This window comes from Notolepis coatsorum, assembly GCF_963971535.1.
Source record: "Notolepis coatsorum genome assembly, chromosome: 2".
In the NCBI taxonomy this organism is placed as follows: domain Eukaryota; kingdom Metazoa; phylum Chordata; class Actinopteri; order Aulopiformes; family Paralepididae; genus Notolepis; species Notolepis coatsorum.
The window spans coordinates 132,661,266-132,687,190 of NC_140166.1; the positions used below are offsets into that span (position 1 = coordinate 132,661,266).

General features: G+C 44.9%; 1 protein-coding gene across 1 annotated transcript in view; it reads left to right on the forward strand.

Annotated features, from left to right (window-relative positions):
- The window catches only part of cyb5r4 (cytochrome b5 reductase 4), an 80,884-nt gene that overhangs the window by 12,188 nt on the left and 42,771 nt on the right, over positions 1–25,925 (forward strand). The window contains exons 8-11 of the mRNA XM_084308805.1: positions 2,641–2,734; positions 12,910–12,942; positions 13,058–13,180; positions 17,771–17,911. Coding sequence (XP_084164931.1) covers positions 2,641–2,734; positions 12,910–12,942; positions 13,058–13,180; positions 17,771–17,911 — 391 coding nt within the window. The remainder of the gene's footprint in view (positions 1–2,640; positions 2,735–12,909; positions 12,943–13,057; positions 13,181–17,770; positions 17,912–25,925) is intronic.

The window sequence follows — 25,925 nt, forward strand, 5'->3', positions numbered from 1 at the left end:
TGAAATATACAATATGAAATGTGTGACGTCCGTACGGCAAAGTCGCAGGATGAAAATACACACCGTTAAACGTTGAGAGATGGACTGGTTCATTCTGACACTAGAAAACATGATTGTAACCTGCCGTTAGGGGGTGTGGTCTATGTTGTTTTGATTCTGACATGGCGTTAGGGTGTGTGGTCTATGTTGTTTTGATTCTGACATGGCGTTAGGGGGTGTGGTCTATGTTGTTTTGATTCTGACATGGCGTTAGGGGGTGTGGTCTATGTTGTTTTGATTCTGACATGGTGTTAGGGGGTGTGGTCTATGTTGTTTTGATTCTGACATGGTGTTAGGGGGTGTGGTCTATGTTGTTTTGATTCTGACATGGCGTTAGGGGGTGTGGTCTATGTTGTTTTGATTCTGACATGGCGTTAGGGGGTGTGGTCTATGTTTTGATTCTGACATGGCGTTAGGGGGTGTGGTCTATGTTGTTTTGATTCTGACATGGCGTTAGGGGGTGTGGTCTATGTTGTTTTGATTCTGACATGGCGTTAGGGGGTGTGGTCTATGTTGTTTTGATTCTGAAATGGCGTTAGGGGGTGTGGTCTATGTTTTGATTCTGACATGGCGTTAGGGGGTGTGGTCTATGTTTTCATTCTGACATGGCGTTAGGGGGTGTGGTCTATGTTGTTTTTATTCTGACATGGCGTTAGGGGGTGTGGTCTATGTTGTTTTGATTCTGACATGGCGTTAGGGGGTGTGGTCTATGTTTTGATTCTGACATGGCGTTAGGGGGTGTGGTCTATGTTGTTTTGATTCTGACATGGCGTTAGGGGGTGTGGTCTATGTTTTAATTCTGACATGGCGTTAGGGGGTGTGGTCTATGTTGTTTTGATTCTGACATGGCGTTAGGGGGTGTGGTCTATGTTGTTTTGATTCTGACATGGCGTTAGGGGGTGTGGTCTATGTTGTTTTGATTCTGACATGGCGTTAGGGGGTGTGGTCTATGTTTTGATTCTGACATGGCGTTAGGGGGTGTGGTCTATGTTTTCATTCTGACATGGCGTTAGGGGGTGTGGTCTATGTTGTTTTTATTCTGACATGGCGTTAGGGGGTGTGGTCTATGTTGTTTTGATTCTGACATGGCGTTAGGGGGTGTGGTCTATGTTTTGATTCTGACATGGCGTTAGGGGGTGTGGTCTATGTTTTGATTCTGACATGGCGTTAGGGGGTGTGGTCTATGTTGCTTTGATTCTGACATGGTGTTAGGGGGTGTGGTCTATGTTGTTTTGATTCTGACATGGTGTTAGGGGGTGTGGTCTATGTTGTTTTGATTCTGACATGGCGTTAGGGGGTGTGGTCTATGTTGTTTTGATTCTGACATGGCGTTAGGGGGTGTGGTCTATGTTTTGATTCTGACATGGCGTTAGGGGGTGTGGTCTATGTTGTTTTGATTCTGACATGGCGTTAGGGGGTGTGGTCTATGTTGTTTTGATTCTGACATGGCGTTAGGGGGTGTGGTCTATGTTGTTTTGATTCTGAAATGGCGTTAGGGGGTGTGGTCTATGTTTTGATTCTGACATGGCGTTAGGGGGTGTGGTCTATGTTTTCATTCTGACATGGCGTTAGGGTGTGTGGTCTATGTTGTTTTTATTCTGACATGGCGTTAGGGGGTGTGGTCTATGTTGTTTTGATTCTGACATGGCGTTAGGGGGTGTGGTCTATGTTTTGATTCTGACATGGCGTTAGGGGGTGTGGTCTATGTTGTTTTGATTCTGACATGGCGTTAGGGGGTGTGGTCTATGTTTTAATTCTGACATGGCGTTAGGGGGTGTGGTCTATGTTGTTTTGATTCTGACATGGCGTTAGGGGGTGTGGTCTATGTTGTTTTGATTCTGACATGGCGTTAGGGGGTGTGGTCTATGTTGTTTTGATTCTGACATGGCGTTAGGGGGTGTGGTCTATGTTTTGATTCTGACATGGCGTTAGGGGGTGTGGTCTATGTTTTCATTCTGACATGGCGTTAGGGGGTGTGGTCTATGTTGTTTTTATTCTGACATGGCGTTAGGGGGTGTGGTCTATGTTGTTTTGATTCTGACATGGCGTTAGGGGGTGTGGTCTATGTTTTGATTCTGACATGGCGTTAGGGGGTGTGGTCTATGTTTTGATTCTGACATGGCGTTAGGGGGTGTGGTCTATGTTGCTTTGATTCTGACATGGTGTTAGGGGGTGTGGTCTATGTTGCTTTGATTCTGACATGGCATTAGGGGTGTGGCACTTGTACACTGACTTAAGGCAACTCCCACCCTTGGATTCATTTTCCAATACATTTGTTACCCTGTTCTACCTACCAATGACAACTGTACACCTGGTCCAGGTTGATCTCCGCGTGTCTTTGTCTCGTCTGACGAAGACACAGTAGTGGAACGTTAGTCTCATTAGAAGCTGAACTAGTCAGTGTGCTCCAGTCTCCCTCCGTCCTCTGCAGTGTGTTCTCCCTCCTCGTTGATCTCCCTCTCACAACCCTCAGATCCCCCCTCCGTCCTCTGCAGTGTGTTCTCCCTCCTCGTTGATCTCCCTCTCACAACCCTCAGATCCCCCCTCCGTCCTCTGCAGTGTGTTCTCCCTCCTCGTTGATCTCCCTCTCACAACCCCCAGATCCCCTGCTCGGGCTGCACCACTGTTGACTTGGTCGGGGGTGTTCTGCGACTGGAAGTGCTACTGGGGAAAATGTCCTACATGCTCCATTTACGTGAGTAGAAATATCATTATATATATAGATACATACACACACATATTAACAGTACAGTACTTTTCGCACTATAAGCCGCACCTGACTATAAGCCGCAGCAGCTAAATTTAATGATGTGTACATATATAAGCCGCACTGGACTATAAGCCGCAGGTGTTTTAATGTTTAATTACCATATGTAATTAGCATTGGGACACAATAAATCAAATCAAATCAAATCAAATTTATTTATAGGGCCCGACAACACACGTTAATGTCCCCATGGGCCGTACAGATCTTCTTTAAACAAGTCAAGAAGAAAACATAACAATAAGTCAAGAACAGAACAAGAACACCATAAGGTGCAAACATTTTTAGATGGATGCAAATAAATGAAAGAATGCAAGCACTCCCAGACATACCCCACGCGAAGGTAAGGAAAAACTCACTAAAACCTAACAATAGGGAAAAAAGCTCCACAGGCAGTGTGGAGGAGAGAAACCTTAGAAGGGCCATTCAAGGGGGGATCTCCCTTCTTAGATGTTGGTGATAGTAGTGTTGCAGACGGACAGTTGGTAAGCATGCACTCATGTGTGTAGTGGAACACAGATGAGTGCATGCAATAGCAACTGTACATTTTGAAAAATTAAAGATAGAGCTAATAGCGATAGCAACTGAACATTTTGAAAGATTAAAGATAGAGCTGATAGCAATCTATTTGAGGCACAGGGGCGGCGCAAAGAGGGTCACGTCCTCCCCGTCTTAGTCAAGGGACATTTAACACTCCGGTCGTTGCTCAGGGACAGCCGGAGACAGGGAGATAGGGGCGGCGCAGAGAGGGTCACGAACTCCCCGACATCATCGCGGGACATCCGGCACTCCGGTCACCACTACGAGACCTCCGGAGACAGGGGGGCACGCAGAGGGGGTCGCAATCTCCCGGCCTTCGTCACGGGACGTCCAACACTCCGGTCAACACTCCAGGACAGCAAGTCATAGGGAGACAGGGAGACGGGACAGGCGTTAGACAGCTCATGAGATTGTAGTAGGCGGACATAGCAATAGATACAAGTGGTAGGCATATATGTGAATGGAGTAGATATATGAAGTAGGCGTGTGAATAGAAATGGAAGTACTTAACCCAGCAATGAAACCGCATTTGACTGTTAATCTGTTAACAGTCTGTTAATACTGTTAATCAGTTGACAGGACCACGGACAGACGGCGGTGAATAACTGATCCAAGGCCTCGGAGGTGCATGTAGAGCAGTCACTACAATCTTGGCCAAGACCCCGAGGCATCCATCACCTTAGTCAGCGCCAGGAGACGGGCACTCAGAGAGAAGGGGGGGGGGGGGGAGGGGGGGGGGGGGAAGAGTTAGAGAGTTCCCATGTTTGTGGTGCTGCAAAGGAGCAGACATGTAGTACCCTGTAGTGCCATGTAGTACCATGTAGTACCCCGTAGTGCCATGTAGTACCCTATAGTACCCTGTAGTGCCATGTAGTGCCATGTAGTACCCTGTAGTACCCTGTAGTGTCATGTAGTACCCTGTAGTGCCCTGTGGTACCCTGTAGTGCCACGTAGAGCCATGTAGAACCCTGTAGTGCCATGTAGTACCATGTAGTACCATGTAGTACCATGTAGTACCCTGTACCCTAACTAAACTACCCAGTGGTACCATGTAGTACCCTGTACCATAACTAAACTACACAGATTAATCTAAAGGTCAGTCCCCGACCAGGTGAGATCAGGGTAGGTTGAAGGAGAGAGAGAAAAGATGAGTCTTAAGCAGGGATTTAAAAGCTTCGACAGAGCAGGCGCCCCTGATGACGGCAGGTAATTTGTTCCACAGGTAGGGAGCGCGGTAGACAAAGGCTCTGTGGCCGGCGGATTTCTTTTTAACCCTAGGGGTCGATAGAAGCCCCGCATTTTGTGAGCGCAGAGCACGAGCGGGCGAGTATCGGGAGATGAGATCGGATAGATAGAGCGGTGCAAGCCCATTTAAAATTTTGTAGGTGAGGAGTAGCACTTTAAAGTCAGAACGGGCTTGGATAGGAAGCCAGTGTAGGGCGGACAAAACTGGTGTGATGTGATCAAATTTTCTAGTTCTAGTTAGTAACTCGTGCAGCCGCATTTTGCACGAGTTGAAGATTTTTGATGCTTGAATTAGGTAGGCCTGAAAAAAGTGCATTACAGTAGTCCAGACGTGATGAGACAAAAGCATGAATCAGGGTTTCAGCATCAGCCAGAGTTAAAATGGGGCGTATTTTTGCGATATTACGAAGATGGAAGAATGCAATTTTGATGACATTTTTTATATGTGCATTAAATGAGAGGGAGGAATCAAAAATGACTCCGAGGTTTTTTATGGTGGAGCTCTGGGATACATGACAGGTATCAAAGTTGAGGGAGATGTCCTGAAACAGGCCTCTGTGGTTTGGGGGGCCAACAATTAACATCTCAGTTTTATCTGCATTAAGGAGTAGAAAGTTTTGCGACATTCATTTTTTGACGGCAAGCAAGCAGGCCTCAAGGTTTTGTAGTTGGGAGGAATCATTTGGCTTAATAGGTATATATAATTGGGTGTCATCAGCGTAAAAGTGAAAGTTTATGCCAAATTTGCGTATGATATCGCCGAGGGGTAGCATGTAAATCGAAAATAGCAAATACTGACACAATCGAAAATAGCAATACTGACACAAATAACAAGAATTAACTCATTTACAAGTTGTATTAAGTTTAGCAAATAAGGGAACAGATAAATAACATTTCAATGCAGTCAAAAAAGCTATATTTAGATTTTTACATTTTCGGGTTTGGTCACGTCAAGTCACATATAAGCCGCACCGTTATATAAGCCGCAGGGTCGAAAAATGGGGGGAAAAGCCGCGGCTTATAGTCCGAAAAGTACGGTAAGTTATTTATTTAAATGGTAGCAACCATACCCATATGGCATACTACTTATACAAATATATAGTATGCGTGTGTGTGTGTATATATATATATATATATATATATATAATATACATATTAACAGTAGTTATCTATGTAAATGGTAGTAACCTACCATATAGCACTAGGCATACTACTTATTTTACTGTATATATTAGGGATGTCCGATATTATCGGCCTACCGATATTGGCATTAAAATGTGATACCGGAAATTATCGGTATCGGTTACAAAAAAAAATCTACATTTATTTAACCTTTATTTACCCAGGCAAGCAAGTAAGAACAAATTCTGATTTTATTTATTGTCAAAAGTATGCATAATGTTGTGTTAATTCCACGACAAGAGATATGTAAGTAATGTAGGTCATTGTCGCAAAATAATTGACCGACACGGAGTTTAAAATACCGAGCCGCCTCGGCGAGGTGTTTTAAACGTCAGTGAAGGTCAATTATTTTGCGATGATGACCGAGTATAGCTATACATTATCCCGCTTATTACATGGCTAACTTACTAACAATATACCTAATTCATTTGACAAATCGTAGTTGTTCTGTGGCTCTGTCAGCCCAAATAAAGTGATTATTATTATCACGGGCAGCCCGGCAGGTGTGTCTGATTGGCTGCACTGAAACAGTGTGTGTCAGTGGGGCTTGATTACTCCAGCTGCGAAAAACAATAATCACCGGTGGTTATCGAAAAATAATTCACCGCTGTCGGGGGCTATTGACCAATCACAAGCAAGCATTTCGGCGAATGTGAAAACGCCATGTAATAAGTAATGTTAATTACCTGAAATTAACCCTGCATATATTGGTTGATATCGGTTGATATCGGTATCGGAAATTAAGAGTTGGACAATATCGGTATATCTGTAAAAAAGTCAATATTGAACATCCCTAGTATATATACATATTAACAGTAGTTATCTATGTAAATGGTAGTAACCTACCATATAGCACTAGGCATACTACTTATTATACTGTATATATATATATATATATATATATATTAGAGGTGGGCATAGATTAATTTTTTTAATCTAGATTAATCTATCTGCAATCCTGGATTTAATCTAGATTAATCTAGATTAAAATGGCTCAAAAAACAAAAAGAAAAACCTGCCGAAGGCATTCAAAATATGTGTGTTCTACCCAAATAATGACCAGAAGTAAGTCCTTACTTTTTCTTTCCTCCTTATGTTTCTCAGGCCAGGTGGCCCATTACACCATGAGCCCATCTCCCGTTTCCAAAATGCATTACAGACTGTTTGAAAAAGCTGTTTTGCTATGATAATTGGTAATGAAATATCAAAATAATGTTCAATAAAATGTACTTGTGTTTAATAAGTTGTTTTATTCAGAAGTTAACACAAATAAATAATATTACCAGTACAGTACAGTATCTAGCACACTCTCAGGAGCAAAACAGAAAGAATCATTTCAAACTTGAACTATGTGACATGGCTTGACTCAACTGCTCCAGTGGAGTTGCTCAGTGGCCAATGGTGTCAACTGTGGTTGTACTGAGCAGCTCCCAGGTGTGAATGGAACTGTGTGAATGTGAAGCAGGGCGTTCCTGAAAAAGAGCATAGATGTGTGCTCAGCGAACCTACCCTGGGTAAATAAAGCTAAAAAAAATGTAATTTTTTTTCTTTTTCTTTCTTTTAGATTAATGCGTTAATTATATTATCGCGCGATACTAGTATAGCGTTAACGCAGCACGTTAACGCCGTTAACGGCCCAGCTCTAATATATATACATATTAACAGTAGTTATCTATGTAAATGGTAGTAACCTACCATATAGCACTAAGCATGCTACTTCGACAAAAAAAATCGAACTAGCCTTCGAATCATGATTTTGGCATCAATTATCATGGACTGAAGTTTGGAGGCTTTGAAGCATTGAGATCTCAGCCCTAACACTACTTCACTGATCTCTGGGAAAACATGGACATGGGAAGCTCACTGTGGAGCGGCAGTTAATAAAAGGATGCTGTTGAGCTTATTGTGGTCTTTACACCGTCACAGGCTCCAACACACACACACGCACGCACGCACACACAAACGCAGGCCAGTCGCTCCCCTTGCCTGCAAACGTAATATGATATAAAGGAGTGCTGTGAAAGCCTTTGGGGGGACGAGACCTTGTTATTGAGTCTGGTATTGAGGAACTAGCTTATTAACACTTTGGGTGCCAATCACGTGTTAACACGTTTCTGGGCCCCAACTGCTGGGCCGTTTTTTTTTTTTTTTGTATTCATTATCCATCCAGGGAGCCTGGTGTTACCATAGGGAATGGGTCTGAGGTCGCCAAAGTGAAATACCGGCCGCATCCAGCTAGATGGCGGTATCGAGCACCCTTTGAAACCTTGATTCTTGGCCTGTGCGTCGATCTAATGTCTCCGGGTCGTTTTTTCTTTTTTGTGCAAGGTGTTAGATTTCGACCATAATCAGCCAGTATCACCTCTTCATCTGTGTTTGTGTAGTTTCTGCGTTGTGTTTATCTCTCTCTCCGAAGTCGACCTTCTCATACTGGCTGTACATCGAATGTTATCCCCCTTATATGCAATCCGTAATCATAAGAATTCGACACTGGCAACGTGATACCTTTCTTGGAAAACGTTGTTTATTCCATAAACAAAGCCTCGTAATCAGATGGAAACCAGCTCTGTATTGTCCTTGAAAAGTCTTTGGAAGAAACAAAATTCATTATTCTAATGATCTCTCCTTTCACCCCGCTCGGTGGTCGTTGCGGCCTAGCTGTTATCCAAAAAGCCTTCCCTGTTGTCGTGCCACGTCAGTTGTAAAGCGCTTTGGATAAAAGCTGTTATATAAATTTACCATTTTATTTTATCTTATCTTATCTTATACACTCTCATAGCAAGGTGGGGGGGGGGAATCGTTTCAAAGTCTCTGATCAAGCTTCTTCTCGTCTGTGCCTCGTATCTGAATCTAACCTACACTGCAAGAAACTCACAGCTATAAACTATAGTCTTTAGCAACGGCTAACCCGCCCCTTCGTCTTGTTACTATGTGATTGTGACACGCTGTCTTCTTTGACCCAAATCACTATAGCAACGGCCCATAGCTCTCTCTGAACAAAACCCTGCCTGCTCAGTCTAGTTGTTTATGGTACAAGCTGCCGAACGACCTCGGAGCACTGGGCTCTGCTTGCTACCGTGGATACACAGAACTGACTGCCCTACTTTTAAGATCTATAGATCAGTCTGAGTAGATGCTGTCACCCACCAATATTTTACATTATATACACATTGAAAAACATAGACATCCTTCAAAGGGGAGCGGTTATAACGGTCGGATTGAGGAGAATCAAATGCTCCCGATGCATGATGTGTCGTGGATTATGTTGGCTTTACGATGGACATCATTAATTGGAATCGCGATCAGATAATTGGAATATTCTTTTTGGGGTACATCCTAGTCAAGGTAAGGGCTATAATATCAATCTTGCATTGATCCAAGCATGTATTCACCTCGATCCGAACGTGTGTCTGTAACGTTAGTCCACAACGTATGCCGTTGGTGACGATCGAAGCATCAAAAAACGACCCCCCCCCCCCCTTTCATGCATTAATGATGAAACATAATACCTATGATATAGATTTGATTTGAGAATAATAGCGGGTCCAGGCAAGAAACGGCAACGGTTATAGTATAATACATGCATACAGTAAGGCTATTCCTCAGCATTTCGGGAATTACCCTAGACCGATCTAAAAACATACTTATATTCACCACGGTATAACGCGTGAATGTATGCATGGGAAAATTATCTCTTTTTCGCATCTTGACCGGAAGAAAGTCACTGTCAAATGACCATAGTATTGTATCCATAGCTATAATATAGAATATAGTTATAGCTCTACAAACAAGGTGACGGACTCCTATCTTTTAAAGCGTGGCAGTGAATAGATGGGGCAAAAAAAAAAAAGGGCATGGCACCCAATGTGTTAAGGTCCGACAGCCACCGAGCGGAAACAGTCTTCTTGTTCACAGCTAAGAGGAGCATCAGTTTTGATAAACCATTTGCCTTAATATTATATAATATAATAATAATATTACATTGAGTGCTTGAGTTATTTTCTCAAGTGTATGATCTACTGCTGTCACGATTACGTCAAGTCAAGCGGTCCTTTATTAAGCCCCTTGGGGAGATCAAATGTCATAGCAGCATGGGGGGGGGGGGGGGGGGGTACAGGTAGGATAGGTACTGATAGCAGTAATAATATAACTTAGAACAAAGTGCAAAGTAATAATGACAATAGTAATAACAGTAGTAGTAGTGAACACTAGTGGGTGGCAGGATTCAATCAGACAGTAGTAATAGTGATGATGGTATACATGGTCCAAACCGTAGTAATACTCTGCACCAGTCTGTGCAGTGTTTATTATTAAGTCAGAGAGTCCTAACTGTTTATTATTACGAGTCAGACAATCCTAACCGTGTATATTATTAAGAGTCAGATAGTCCTAACAGTGTTTATTATTAAGAGTCAGACAGTCCTAACAGTGTTTATTATTAAGAGTCAGATAGTCCTAACAGTGTTTATTATTAAGAGTCGGCTAACAGTCTTTATTATTAAGAGTCAGATAGTCCTAACAGTGTTTATTATTAAGAGTCAGACAGTCATGACAGTGTTTATTATTAAGAGTCTGATAGTCCTAACAGTGTTTATTATTAAGAATCAGATAGTCCTAACAGTGTTTATTATTAAGAGTCAGATAGTCCTAACAGTGTTTATTATTAAGAGTCATGTCCTAACAGTGTTTATTATTAAGAATCAGACAGTCCTAACAGTGTTTATTATTAAGAGTCAGATAGTCCTAACAGTGTTTATTATTAAGAATCAGACAGTCCTAACAGTGTTTATTATTAAGAATCAGACAGTCCTAACAGTGTTTATTATTAAGAATCAGACAGTCCTAACAGTGTTTATTATTAAGAATTAAGAGTCAGACAGTCCTAACAGTGTTTATTATTAAGAGTCAGATAGTCCTAACAGTGTTTATTATTAAGAGTCAGATAGTCCTAACAGTGTTTATTATTAAGAGTCAGATAGTCCTAACAGTGTTTATTATTAAGAGTCAGATAGTCCTAACAGTGTTTATTATTAAGAATCAGATAGTCCTAACAGTGTTTATTATTAAGAGTCAGACAGTCCTAACAGTGTTTATTATTAAGAGTCAGACAGTCCTAACAGTGTTTATTATTAAGAATCAGATAGTCCTAACAGTGTTTATTATTAAGAGTCAGATAGTCCTAACAGTGTTTATTATTAAGAGTCAGACAGTCCTAACAGTTCTCCAGTTCATCAGCCATTAGTTCTCCAGCTATTGGAGCAGTCCGTGCCCACAGTTGTGGAGCCTGATGGCTACTGGCACGAAGGACTGGCCAAGGCGGTGTGTGGTGTGTTGTGGGGGGATAAGTCTGTGGCTAAATGTGCTTCTCATCTTGGCTCCTCATAGAGGGGTTTTCTAGTATAGCATCCAGCTTTTTCCTTGTCCTCCTCTCGGGCCACCACCTCCAGTTTGATTATATTGTAAACGTTGTAACATGTGAGGATAAATCTGTATACTTTAACAATATAGTATATTACTATATCAGGGGTGGCCAACCCGCGGCTGGCGAGCCGCATGTGGCTCTTTGCCCGTCAATGTGTGGCTCTTCCATCCATAAAATAAAAATAAAATAAAATAAAAATATTATAATTATTATTATTTTTTTTTATGTCACTCATTCATTCCATAAGGACGTAGAATAAACATTTACAGATTTCTTAAAAAATTGTCCATTTGCATGTTCTTGTTATCTGAATCTAGGGACATCTATGGATCTCAGGTGTCATCATCATGTATTCCCAGTGTCATAAATAGTGTGTCTGTTACTAGGCTTGAGTAAATTGTAATGAACCAAAGGAGAATATCAATTCTAGTTAAAATTTTTTTTTATCTTTGACTGTGAATAACACCATGCTAAAATTTACCAGACCTGAAAAATCTAAGCAAATTAATAAAGGGAACAGAAGGTTTTGTAGATACAGTACTGAATTCTGCCATCTTTTTTATAATGTAAATTTCTCCACCATTTTTCATCATAGTGCAACACCGTTTTTTGCTAGACATTCACAGAAAGGTAGAGAAACGAACTGTGTTCTGTTTTATGGCAATAACGTTCAGGTTTGTGGGAGATGATCCCAAAAAATAAGAGAAATAAAAAAGTTAATCCAGAAGTCAGATGATTGACAGGGGCTGGCGTGAGCTGGGTAGGGTAGTTTTTCTAAATTTGAAAGCCATGAGTCTCTTCCTTCAAAAGACTACACTCACTTTTGGCTGCTCCACTTCCTCCTGTCAATATGCGCCGGTTTCCGACTCAATGCCCTGAGATTTCTATAATCTTATATTTCACTAATAACAATTAAAATCATTGGTAAACACACGTAACGCTGAAAATATACACTTTTACTGTATATCTCGGGCTTAAGAGGTTAACCCTGTGAGGCCCAAATTAAAAAGACATTAGCAACTTCAGAGGCCAGAGGGTGGGACATATAAACACATTTACTATCAAATAGCATTGTGAGGCTGAACAACAGGACCAATTGACTATACATGTGCTTAACATTTTTTAAATAAACATTTACAGACTTTTTTTTTTAAATGGCTAAAAGTGATTTTGTAATTTTGCAACCGTGGGTCTCACAGGGTACTTTTAACCCTTTGAGGCCCAAATAAAAAAATACATTAGCAACTTCAGAGGGTGAGACCTATAAACACATAAAGGGTGCCGTGACTGAAAAAAAAAGGTTGAGAAACGCTGGTATATGGTGTGGCTCTTTGTGGTACCACAGTAATTTTTGTGGCTCTTAGTCTCTGACTGGTTGGCCACCCCTGTACTATATAGTTTGAATCTGGTGAAACATCTTATAAAAAAATTAAAATTAATTTCTTACTGTCTTTTACTATTATGTACCTTACTACTATGCTACTATACTTATACTACTACCTATCATACTAATGTCTATACTAGTATGTCATGTCTATACTTACACTCAGAGTGTAACGCTCACGTTCAACACTATTTGACGAACAATCTTACTGACCCTTAGCTGCCAGAGTTGTACCCTTCCTTCCTGCTGACTTGTTGTACAGAACTTGTAAGTCGCTTTGGATAAAAGTGTTCAGCTAAATGACTAAATGTAAATGATCCCTTTTCTCATCAGGTCTGGCCGAAGAAGTGGAGGGAAGCGTTGCTGGTAAGAGAGAACGTTACGGACATCTTGGAATTTAGATTTTTTTTAAAGTGAGTCTTTGTTCAGTCTTGTTCCCCACCCCCCCCCCACTCTCCTTACGCTGTCTGCTTCCTGACAGTCCTGACGGCATCCGCGGTGGGGAAGATCCAGCTCAGTATACGCAAACAGGCTAAAGGAAAATGGACGCAGCTCGGAGAACTCCTGGAGTTCCACAACACCCTCCTGCGGAAAAACGATCGAGGTGAGTTCAAAGGTCACACGAATCGATCACTTGTGTTCACAAAGTTGAACATTCAGAAAAAATAAATAACGCACATCCTCCGTTCCTTGGTGCTGAGCCAAACTGTAAAAACAGTAGTACATGAAACAAGGCCGGGCTCGCAACTCACTTTTGATGCTCCAAGGTGTTTTAATTGTGACAAAAAATAGCAGATACAAAGTTTCGACCCTTCCGGTCTTTTTCAAGTATGAACACAACAGAAAATTGCATCTTTTTTTATACAGGAAATTAAATGAATAAATGAGCTATCAGCCCCACCTGGTGATCAGGGGCGGTACCAAGACTTACATGATTTTTTTTATACATTTTAGACATGAATTAGTAACAAAAGTTGGACCTTTATTAATCCCCTTATGGGGAAATTCGTCCTCTGCATTTGACCCATCCTAACTATTACAGTGGTTCAGCCACACACAGTGCAGTGCCCGGGGACCAGCTCCAAGTTGTAATGCCAGTGCCATGGTCAAGGTCAATGGCAGGAAACCTAGCATGCAGGAGAGAGAACCCTAGATATTTGTACTTATTTCAAGAAATCTTGCCAAGCCAGATTTGCTGGCAGATTATTTGATTTGTTCCAAGCACATTATTTGCTTAAAACTAGTTTTTATTTCTTATTTTTGTCAGGAAATGTTTGCAGTGTGGAGTTCTCTCTCCTGATTGGATAAAGTGGGAAGGGATACCAGAACATGTATTGTCTGTTTACTGCAGAGTGGAGGGACTGAGAGACCCATGTTACTGACCAAACACTCTATATCAGTGACGGCTGTCGGAATATAGAGCTATTATTCTAACATGTAGACCACTTATTTCAACAAAGAAAATACCGCTTACAGCTCCTTTAAAATACTAGCTAGTGTTGGGGGGGGGGGGGGGGGGTGACCGTGCTAGACACAGCTAGACGGCAACGTTTTTTTAGGGCGTGCTCATCTAATGTAGCCGATCCCTCGGCCTTGTGATCACCTGTTGACTTTGTGCCCAGGGTACCTCAGGCGGGGAAAACATGGCCGCTGGTCGGGGGCCTCGCCACAGCCGCTGGCGAGGCCGCGCCCTCACCTCTGGCTGCGCGGTGTGAGGCGGTGTGGGGCCTAGGTCAAATACCGCCCGCGCTCCCGCGGAAAGACCAAAAGTCCCTCTGCGGAGAGGGGAGCCCCGAGGAGGGAAAACCTTCTCTTAGAGCCATATGAAATCCGTTTTATTTTTTTCCAAATTCCATTTTATTTTTTTCCAAATTCCGTTTTTTCCGTTTTAATATTTCAGAATTCTGTATTTTGCTTTGTACGCTCATTTTACCATCAGAAATAGTGTCTAATAAGTGGGAATGAATAAATGTCCACAATTTAATAAGATATAACAGTCCATTTAATAGGGCTGTCTTAAATACTTCGAAGCTTCGAAGCTTTGTTCGATGGGCATGGGATTCGAATATGAAAATAAAATTCGATTATTAAAAAAAAAAAAAATAATTATATATATTTTTGCTAAATCAACTCTGCCTCTCTTTGTTAACTACAACAAGCAATGCTGTTTGTTATTTAAGATGAGGTCGGACTCTGCACTGACAGATTTGTGTTCATTGTGCTGCTTTTATAAAGCCTCAAATGACGGCTTACAATATTTCATGAAAGCAAAGTGTTTTGTTTGTCTAAGATTTAAAAAGGTTTCAACTTTACAGCACTGACAAAGTTGAACAAAGTGCTGTACAAGTCCCACAACAGTAAAAAAAAAAAAAAAAAAGTAAAAAAAAAAAAATTAATTAATCTTTTTTTTTTTTTTTTTTTTAGTGGATTCCATTTTTATTGCTCAATTCCGCGATTCCGTCCGCGATTCCGTGATCGCGGATTCCATATGGCTCTACCTTCTCTCCTCCTCAAGGGGAGACTGTTCCAACCAAAGATGTCTGTGAACAAGCGTTGACAGCATCCTAGCCCTCCCTGCGGTTATAGCTTGCGGCTAGGTCAAAAGCTGAGTAACATCAAAACCTTGCGCGATGTTTTGATGTCGGCTGGCCCTAAGGTCCCACCACCCGACATCATTTTTGACAGAAAAAACAGCAATTTGAACAATGTTGCCAGTCGCTGCTAATTCTATACCGCGGCGGTATAGGCTTTATCAGACCACCAGCCACCTGCCGGGCCGACTCGCCTCATGGCGTCGGCCGGGTGGGACACCGTTCCACCATGTCAGAGGCAAAGGACTGATGCCACCTGCTTCACTAAGCACAGAACACCAGTGGTGGCTGCAGACCAAAGTCTACTACTAGTGAAGCACTGCCTCACTAGTAGGCATGCAACAACCTCCACTGTGGTGTGTACCCATGAAGGGGTAAATGAATAAATGAACGAAAACTCTATTAACATATTGCAGAATGGGCTAGCCCATACACACAATTGTCAAGGGGATGCAGACCAGAGAAAAATACCAAGGACCCCCATTTTCAATTCATAGATTCACAAAAAGCACACCAGCCCTGAGCCTCAGCCCATCCACCCATGTAAATGGTAAACAAGCCCCCGTTAAACCCCCAACATTAGACACCGATTGACCGTCAGCATGAATGGTTAAGAGGAGGGAAGACCTTTTAGTAAAGACAGCCCTCGGCGGGGAACAAAGGAACGGCGTCCCAGCATTGTAGCATTAGCATTAGCTGTGCGCTCTAGGATAGCTGGGAAAACACCCAAAACAGAGTCATGACGACCATGTTTTCCCAAATATCCTGCCCCTCGCGCCAATACATAACTCGGCTGTCTCACGGGACAACGAGCAGTATTACTCATGCTAGTATCAATGCCTGATAGCGCAGGCCCTACCTGTGCACGACTTAGCTCGACTGCTAACCGTTGCGTGATGTCCCTCAGTCCGCTGTCACGAGACGAGGAAAACCCAGGACAGGCCCGTTGCACTGTTTAGGATGTGCCGAGAAGATTCCAGGGGCTGGTGAACTTCTGGCGAATACCCAACATTGTGTAAATTCTCTCTGCGTTTCATAACAGCTAGTTCACAGAGTGCACTGCTACTCCCGTGTTGGAAACAAAAAGAGGAAGGGTGAGTGTGACCATGTCCGGCGTCATATAGTGGGACGCAGGGGCGTGGCCTGGTCACGTGCATGTGAGTGCATTTGTTGTTTCGTGAGCACATTATGTGCTAGGAGATAAGAGATATCTCATAATGGCGAAGAGCGAGACACGATTGGCCAGTATGATAATATAACAGTGTGGTTAAGATTAGGGTCATGGTTATGTTATACTCTTGGGTGTGGGGCAGCCAGACAGGGAAGGAAATAATGAACTTAAATGTCCTCTCCTTTAACACTTTCTGCGCCACAAACGTTATTACAACGGGTTTCAAGTTCATGGGAATTCTGCCAGATCACAGCGTACAACGTTATTTTGATCATATTTCATATTTTCGCCATGGTATTCATATTTCACTCACGGAGCCTTGTCTGATGCTGTGGGACTCAGCACAACTCTGCAACGCTTCAATACTGCCACCTGATGGATGATCGGCGAGTTGCCAAACCGGATATGCCGGTTGGATTTCGGTGCGTCTCCTAAATCCATCCGGCCACTCGCATATCATCCCAGGACTCTAGCCACACACCGTGGATATGGATCGCTGCCATAACTCAATAATCGACACGATTTTGGCGTGTATTAGTATTATACAAACCGGAAATGGATCGCCTCGATCCCCATCAAATACCTGGGATCTGTTTGCTCCAGTATCATCGCTCAACGGTAAGTGGAGGCTGCCGTGACTTTCAGCGTTTTTGTTTATTATTATCGATGCAAACTGCTCTGATCTATATATCACCCATACTACATAAATCATTTAACGACGATCACGGAATTATAAACCCCCCCCCCCCTCCGTTCACCCGCGCATGATCAGTCATAATGTTTAGGACCATGTACAGTTGAAATTTTTTATATAGCGTGGATCGGTATCAAACGGCATTTGATAATCTAATATATGCATTTATGCCTATATCTCACATTCTAGGAATTACTGCAGAAAACGATAAAAACATATTTATACTCTAGACAGTATTTTTGTATGAATGTGTGAATGAAAAAGTTAAACGTTCCCACATCCTGAACGATAGATAATCGATGTTGAATGGGCCATAGTAATGTCAATATACAATTTAAAAAGTTATAGCCCTGCAAAGAAGGTAAACATCTCCATAGACTTAGACTGGTGGCAGTGATCAAACATTGATGGATATAAGCGTGGCAGTTAATGTGTTAATTAAAGGTGACATATTATGTAAAGTGTTTTTTTTTTTTTTTTTTTTTTTTTTTTTTTTTAGACTAGTCTCTTTGCAAGACACGTAACAAAACCAAAGGAAAAAGCACTCTGCAACACCGCTGGAGAAAAGCGCTCAATGTGTTCCGGGGGCGGCAATTTCCTGGAAGATTACAGACTGTACCTTTTAAGTGTTAATTGTGGACCATTATGTGAATGTGTGACACATTTTGTTTAGTCACCGTAATGTGAACACAATGTCTTTAGAATGCACTTCTGACTCATTCTCCTTTTGTTTCGCAGCTGTCTTTTATCGGGAGTGCACGTTGGTCTCCAAGACGGAGGTCAACCACAACACCCACGTGTTCCGACTGCAGCTGCCGCGTGGGACGGTGATGCACGTGCCCGTCGGCAAGCATGTGTACCTCAAAGCCCTCGTGCAAGGTGAGCGCGTCTACCTCAAAGCCCTCGTGCAAGGTGAGCACGTCTACCTCAAAGCCCTCGTGCAAGGTGAGCACGTCTACCTCAAAGCCCTCGTGCAAGGTGAGCACGTCTACCTCAAAGCCCTCGTGCAAGGTGAGCATGTCTACCTCAAAGCCCTCGTGCAAGGTGAGCACGTCTACCTCAAAGCCCTCGTGCAAGGTGAGCACCTCTACCTCAAAGCCCTCGTGCAAGGTGAGCATGTCTACCTCAAAGCCCTCGTGCAAGGTGAGCATGTCTACCTCAAAGCCCTCGTGCAAGGTGAGCACGTCTACCTCAAAGCCCTCGTGCAAGGTGAGCATGTCTACCTCAAAGCCCTCGTGCAAGGTGAGCGTGTCTACCTCAAAGCCCTCGTGCAAGGTGAGCACGTCTACCTCAAAGCCCTCGTGCAAGGTGAGCACATCTACCTCAAAGCCCTCGTGCAAGGTGAGCGCGTGAGCTGTCTGTCCATAGATATATATATAGCTAGATGGTGCAAGGTGGAGTCTCCAGCGTAGTTCACCGGCGGCCATCTTGTCACAGGCAGCACGCCCACTCATAACATGAATGTCTATGGTGCATGTATTATTGAAATAACCATAGCTTGCTCAATTTTCAACCGATTTACAAACGGTTTGGTTTATTACAAACGTTATTAGCATGGCTATGATGCTTGGACATGTTGAAATTATTTTCATATGAAAGTCCATTATAAGTATGCAGTATGATAACTACATCTCTGACGTTTATAACAAACCAAACCGTTTGAAAATCGGTTGAAGATTTAGCAAGCTATGGTTATTTCAATAGTACATGCACCATAGACATTCATGTTATGAGTGGGCGTGCTGCCTGTGGCAAGATGGCTGCCATGTGGCAACGTCTGTCTCCATTTGCCAGCAGCGCGGCTGAGTCATCTAGCCTTTATATATGTCTATGTGTCTGTCTACCTCAAAGCCCTCGTGCAAGGTGAGCACCTGAGCGTGTCTATATATTACAAGATGAGATAAGATGAGATATTCCTTTATTGATCCCCTTGGGGAAATGCGGGCGTCTTAGCAGCATGGGGGAGGGGAGGTAGGTATGGGCAGTGCAATAGTAGAAAGACATAAATATAGGCAATACAATTATAAATAAAATATATAACAGTATAAATGTTATATCGATACTATCAATCATGATATATTAATCAGGAAATTGAAACGATATGGGATCAGGGGGGTAGTATTGGATTGGGTGGCGTCCCCCAGGGGTCAGTGTTGGGTCCAAAATGTTTCATCTTGTACATCAACGACGTATGTAAAGTATCTAATATATTTAAATGTATTTTATTTGCGGATGACACTAATATATTTTGTTCTGGTGAGAATATTCAGCAGCTTTTAGAGGTCATCACATCTGAAATGAAGAAATTAAAAAGTTGGTTTGATAGAAACAAATTATCATTAAATTTGAGCAAAACAAAAATTATGTTATTTGGAAACTGTAGATTAAATACTCAAGTACAAGTTAAAATAAATGATGTGATTATTGAAAGAGTTTATGAAAATAAATGTCTAGGTGTAATAATAGACCATAAAATCGGCTAAAATCACATAAAACATGTCCAAACTAAACTGTCAAAAAGCATTTCAGTCTTGAGTAAAGTAAAGCACATTCTGGATAAAAAAATATCACTCTACATTCTCTACTGTTCACTAGTTTTATCATATTTAAATGACTGCGCTGAAGTCTGGGGAAACACTTATAATTCTACACTACAACCACTTTTTATACTCCAAAAAGAGCCATAAGGATAGTTCACAATGCAGGATATCGTGATCACACAAACATACACATTTTAAAGTCAAAAACATTAAAGTTAACGATAGGTTATGTATATAACCTAGTTATATGAGTACTGGCTGAGCGTCCTGCTCTTCGCCATCGAGATGTACCTCATCTCCAGTACCTACTGTACTTCATTAACGAAAAAACAAATGCACCCAGCATCTGACCAGGCCCCGCCCCAATGCCGTACTATAAGGCAGCAGGTGTGGTCACCACTCTCCCTTCCTCGGAAAAAGTTTCCATCAGAAAAGTTTCCCAAGGGACCTCAGGGCGCGCTAAGAGCAGGACTCTCAGCCAGTACTCATATAACTAGGTTATATACATACATATATCGTTATATAGTCGTACTGGCGAATCGCGTCCTGCTCTTCGCCATCGAGATATGGGGACAGAGCAGACGCGAGGACCGACAAATGCACCCCCTGAGGACCCGAAAGCCCACATCAGGGGGGAGGGGAGTCCCGTCACCCCTCCTTCCTAGTGAAGAGGGGGCGGCAGTCAACTCCACCCAAGTGCGAAAAAGAGGGAACTAGAAACCGCCAAACGCACAGCACAGGCGGGACCACGTGTGACACAACACCTCGTGGTCCACACCCACACACCCCTGCTACCCCACCGAAAGACGGGAAGCAGGAGAGGTTCCAGACCTCAGAACCGCCTGGGAGACAGAACCCCCGGTCATGTCCATGAGGTAAAACCTTACGAAGGGACCCGGTGAGGACCATGAAGCCGCAGCACAGATGTCCTCCACCGAGGCCCCTCCTAACAGGGCGGCAGAGGCCGCCACCCCACGAGTGGAGTGCGCCCTGACACCCCCAGGAGGGGCCAGACCAGCCAACGTGTAGCAAAGGGCAATGCCCTCACACAACCAATGGGACAGGCGCTGTTTCGACAGTGCCTTACCAGCACGAGAGCCACCGTAACAGATAAAAAGCTGATCGGTAGCCCTGAGGCCCTGAGTACGGCTGAGGTAAATCCCCAAAGCCCGGACCGGACATGACAGGTGAAGGCTCGCCTCTAACTCACTAGCGTGAGGAGCAGGGCTCCAGACTAACTTTTTTCACCACCGTCCCAGAACCGTCCCGAAATACAATTTTAACCGTCCCAAAGTGAATGTAACCGTCCCAAAAATCAAATGTCGTTTCTTTACTTTGGTTTTGTCGTCTATAGTTGTTATTGCCATAAGAAACACCATTCAGAGAAGGGGAGAATAAATTGATTTAGTCAAAAGGCTCCCAGGTGGAAAGATTTCACAAGAATAATTATGATTAAAAATAAATATATATATATATTAAAAAAAAAAGTGTTTAACAAGGTGCTAGTATAGGGATATTTGGTCACGGTGCTGTTATAGTCAACCAATTGGAGCCATGTTGATTATTCCTTCCATAGGAAAATATATTTAAATGTATTTGTATTTTATTTCGTTTTAGTTTTTTTTGTTATTACAAATGTGTGTGTTTATGGTTGAAAATGTTAGAGATAAATAAAGATCAAATCAAATCTAACTGAATAAGTTATCCCTCTTCTAACAAGAAAGAAAAACGTAGTTTAGCTTTAAACTATATAATGTTATTGCGTCCAGAGATTCCACCTTTGATAACTAAAGTAATGACTAGTAATGAAACATGTCCCTTAGATCGCGCTGTCCTCCTGGTCGATATTGATAACTGCTGCTAAAATAAAATAAAATAAGTCCCAACGAATTTCAATAGTATGCAACTGCAGAGCCGCAGAGCAGGGGCGCTTTTAGGTCCAGTCACAGGCCCGCTCAACAGCGCCTCCCACCCAACGGCTGAATTGCCAATGGCTGAATTGGAGTATTGCACTGTGCAGGCACAGCTGTCCAGCTCTGCGGCTCTGCAGCTGCATGCTTCTCGCAAAATCCAGCATCCAGCTCCCGCTGCCCAGCCGTCGTTATCAGAACACTACACACATATCATAATGTTCACAGCAAACTGTAGTTGATCACCAGGTATGTTTTATTAACGTAGAATAATTCATATATATATGCGCGCACTGACAGTCGGCTAATTGACATTTCCTGTGAAAAAAATCAAATCCTCTCCGTCCCGTTTGCGTCCCAAAAAAGATTTCTGTTCGTCCCAAATCAATATTTGATCGACGACGGGACATCGTTAGTCTCGAGCCCTGGTGAGGAGGCGGATGAAACGCCTGAACCATAATATCCCTGGAGCGGAAAGAACTCCGGATATTTTTTGGCACGAAGGCTGGATTAGGCCTCAGAGTGGCACCGCTATCGAAACGAATAGACAGACACTCAGGCCGCACCGAGAGAGCACAGAGCTCACCCACGCGCTTAGCGGAGGTGACGGCCAGCAAGAACGCAGTCTTGAACGACAGCTGTTCCAAAGGCGCTTGCTCAAGAGGCTCAAACGGGGCCTTGGACAACCGACCGAGGACCAATTGAAGATCCCAACTCGAGAGCGTGTCACTGGCTTAAGGCGCCAAGCGCCAAGCAGGAAACGCTTCACAAGAGGGTGGCTGAACAACACAACGCCCTCAAACCCCTCATGATAAGAGGATATAGCCGCAGCATATACCCTCACCGTCGAAGCCGACAGTCTATCAAGGAGAGACTGAAGGAAAGCAAGGACAGCATCCAGGGGGCAGGACACCGGGTCCCAGCCCCCCACCTTACACCACTCTTGGAACATACGCCACCTACCCGCGTAAAGCGCGGTAGTGGAGGGAGCACGCGCATTCCGGATGGTGTCAACCACAGAAGGGTCCATCCTCTCCAGACTCACCCTCTCACCAGCCAAACCATCAGAGGCTGGCCCAGCACAGGGGGCTGCCACAGCGACCCGGCCTCTTGAGAGAGGGCCCGCGATGACCAAGGAACAGGCCACGGCGGGGCTACCAATAGCTGGATCAGGACCGGGAACCACACAGCTGTGCCCCGGTCCGGCGCAACCAGGATCAAGGTCCTTTGCTCCCACCGTACCCGCTCCAACAACTGACCTATCAGGTGTGAGGGGGGGAAGGCGTACAGAAGCCCGGGCGGCCATGGATACACTGAGAAGGCATCCACCCCCAAGGGAGGGTCGTCCTCCCGACTGACCGAGAACCACAAGGGGCACTGGTGAGATCGTCTGCTTGCAAACAGATCCACTGAAGCTTCCCCGAAGCGATCCCAGATCTGCCTGACTACGTCTTGGCGCAGTTCCCACTCGTCGTGATGAGGACCGCCTTGCCAGGGATGTAGAGCGCCCTCGGACTGCGCAGATTGTGAGACGCCCATAGCCAGAGCTCGACCGCCGCCCGGTGCAGACGGGTGGAGCGTACTCCACCCTGTCTGTTGATATACGCCGCTGCTGTCATACTGTCCGTCCTGACCAAAACGTGCTCGCCTACCACCAAGTGGGCGAGCCGTCTAAGGACCAGGAGGACCGCCTTCAATTCCAACACATTGATGTGCAGGGCAGACCGGGCAGCGTGTATCACTTCCGCAACGGATTTAGTCGGATTTCGGTTTCCGAGTTCGCCTGATTGGCCGCGACGGCCACGTGACACGCCGCGGCACGCCCCAGCGGCAGCGGCAGACTCGGCAGGCTTTCCACAACGCGACAATATTATTAAACAGCAGCTCTGTGCTGTTCAGTATAGACATATGTACAATGTTCGATGCAGAATAGAAGTAACTGAGTTACCATACAATATACAATATACTATGCAATGTACTAATATACAATACGGCTCACTTTTCCCACTTCAATGACAGAGCTGCTGTTTAATAATATTGTCGCGTTGTGGAAAGCAGGATGAGAGAGCGTAGATTTCAGTGTGTATCATTTAATCATTTATCATTTAACATTTGAAAGGCATACATTGTTGTCATACAGAAGTACAGAATACTTTTATCCAAAATGCTTCTTACTGTTACTGTTAGAGACTGTGCTAGACAGCATAAGCGTGGCGCGATGTGAAAGGGGAAGTGAACTCCAGCGTCTCGCCACAGCAGGGCGCAGCGGCAAGCCTGCCGAGTCTGCCGCTGCCGCGGGGGCGTGCCACGGCGTGTCACGTGGCCGTCGCGGCCAATCAGGCGAACCCGGAAACCGAAATCCGACTAAATCCGTTGCGGAAGTGATACACGCGACCGGGCAGCATGGATCGTCCAGCTGCCCCCTACTGCGTTGGTCCGACACGTCCCCCCCCATCCCGTGAGGGAGGCGTCGGTGAAGACCGTGACGTGTGAACGCCTGCTGTCCATGGGGACCCCGTTGGTGAGGATACCAGTCCTCCTCCAGTGGGCGAGATCCCCCCGTATCGACAAGGGAACCGTCAACCGTTTCCACTTGCCCCTCACCGGGTCTATTTTCATACTGGAAAACCACCTCTGTATCCTCCTCATGAAGAGGAGGCCAAGAGGGACCACAGCGTGAGCAGATGCCATCATACCGAGCAGGCGTATCACCTGCAGCGCCGTGACCGTCCCTCCAGGACGGAAACCCCCGAGCACATTGAGGATAGACACTCTCCGTTGCTCAGAGAGGGTTGCCCTCATGGGCCTTGAACTTAGAACCAAGCCCAAGTACTCCACCTGTTGACTGGGAAGAGGCGTACTCTTCTTCCAGTTCACAGCAAAACCCAGCCTGGTGAGGAATTCCACCACCAGCCTGGTATGAGACCTGGCGACCTCCTCCGACCGGCTGAGGAGCAGCATGTCGTTGAGATAGAAAATAATTCGTATCCCCTGACGACGTAGAGGCTCCAGCGCGGCCTCTACGCACTTGGTGAATGTGCGGGGGGCCAGAGAGTAGCCGAACGGCAACCTCTGGTATTCGTACGCTACGCCCTGAAAAAGGAACCGTAGGAACTTCCTGTGAGGAGGGAAAATCGGGATGTGAAAATACGCATCCTTCAGGTCTATGGAGGTGAACCAGTCTCCCACCCTGACAGCGAGTAGCAGGTGTTTGACGGTCAACATTCTGAATGGTCTCGCCACAATCAGACGATTGAATGCGGACAGAACCAGTATAGGTCTGACACCTCCCGTTTTTTTGGGCACCAGAAAATAACGGGAGTAGACGCCTGACATCGCGTCCTCTCTCGGGACCACGACTACGGCCTGCTTCGCCAACAGTGATTGGATCTCGTCGGCCAGAGCTGTCACTGCTGCTGACCCTGACAATAGGGTCTGCACCAAACCTGAAAACGGAGGGTGGGGTTGTGCGAACTGCAAGACAAGCCCCCGCCTCAACGTTCTCTCCATCCATCTCGACATATGGCACTGTTGTAGCCATATGTGATAATAAGCCCAGAGCGCACCCGCCGCCAACTGGCGCTGGGCCGCAAGGAACTGTAGATAGGCGGCCCGGTCCCTCCCGCTGTGCGTAGCCTCTGAACCCAACCGTGTGGGCAGGGAGTTCCGTGGAATCGGGACACCGGTCCCTGATACAACCCACGAGGCAATCGCATCCAAGGGGGGACCCCGACAGAAAGGGCCGGTTTGATACGGGGGAAGCTGACATCAAACTAGGTGACACAAGCTCCCCCACTGAACACCACTCCAGAACATGCTGAGGAGTTGTTCTGCAGCCGGACATGCAAGGCGTGAGGACCCCATGGGTTCCTACACACCGTAGCCCTGCAGTGATATTACTACCACCCAAATCACGCACGCCTCTTCTTTTCAGACCACTGCCGATCTCACGGGAGTGGGAGGCATCAACATGATACCCCGCCTGGCGAAGGCGAAGTTGGGGTAACCCGCGCTGAGCATTCTTTCGAAGAGGCCTCGAGTCCCCCTGCTGACCACCGTCGACAGTGGCAGCCGTAACACCAGGCTCACCAATCGCACAACGCGTGGCGAGGGAGCCACGTGACAGCACAACATTCTCACGGACCGACCCACGCTCAGCCATCAACTGGGTGTCAGCCCCTGTCCCCATGAGAAGCAAAACGTGGGGCTGCATGCGCTTCAACGAAGGCTCGCGGCCCGCAGCCAAAGGAAACCGATCAGAGCCCCTTTTCCGCTGGTGTTGGGGGAGGGAGTGATCGGGGAGCGGGCTGCTCGCGGCAGGACGGCGACGGCTTGTATATTCCAAGCCGAGCTCATCCAACATGGCCGATCCCTCGGCCGCCATGGCTGTCGGCCTTGTAGACACCTGTTGACCCAACGCCCAGGGTACCACTGGCGGGCGAA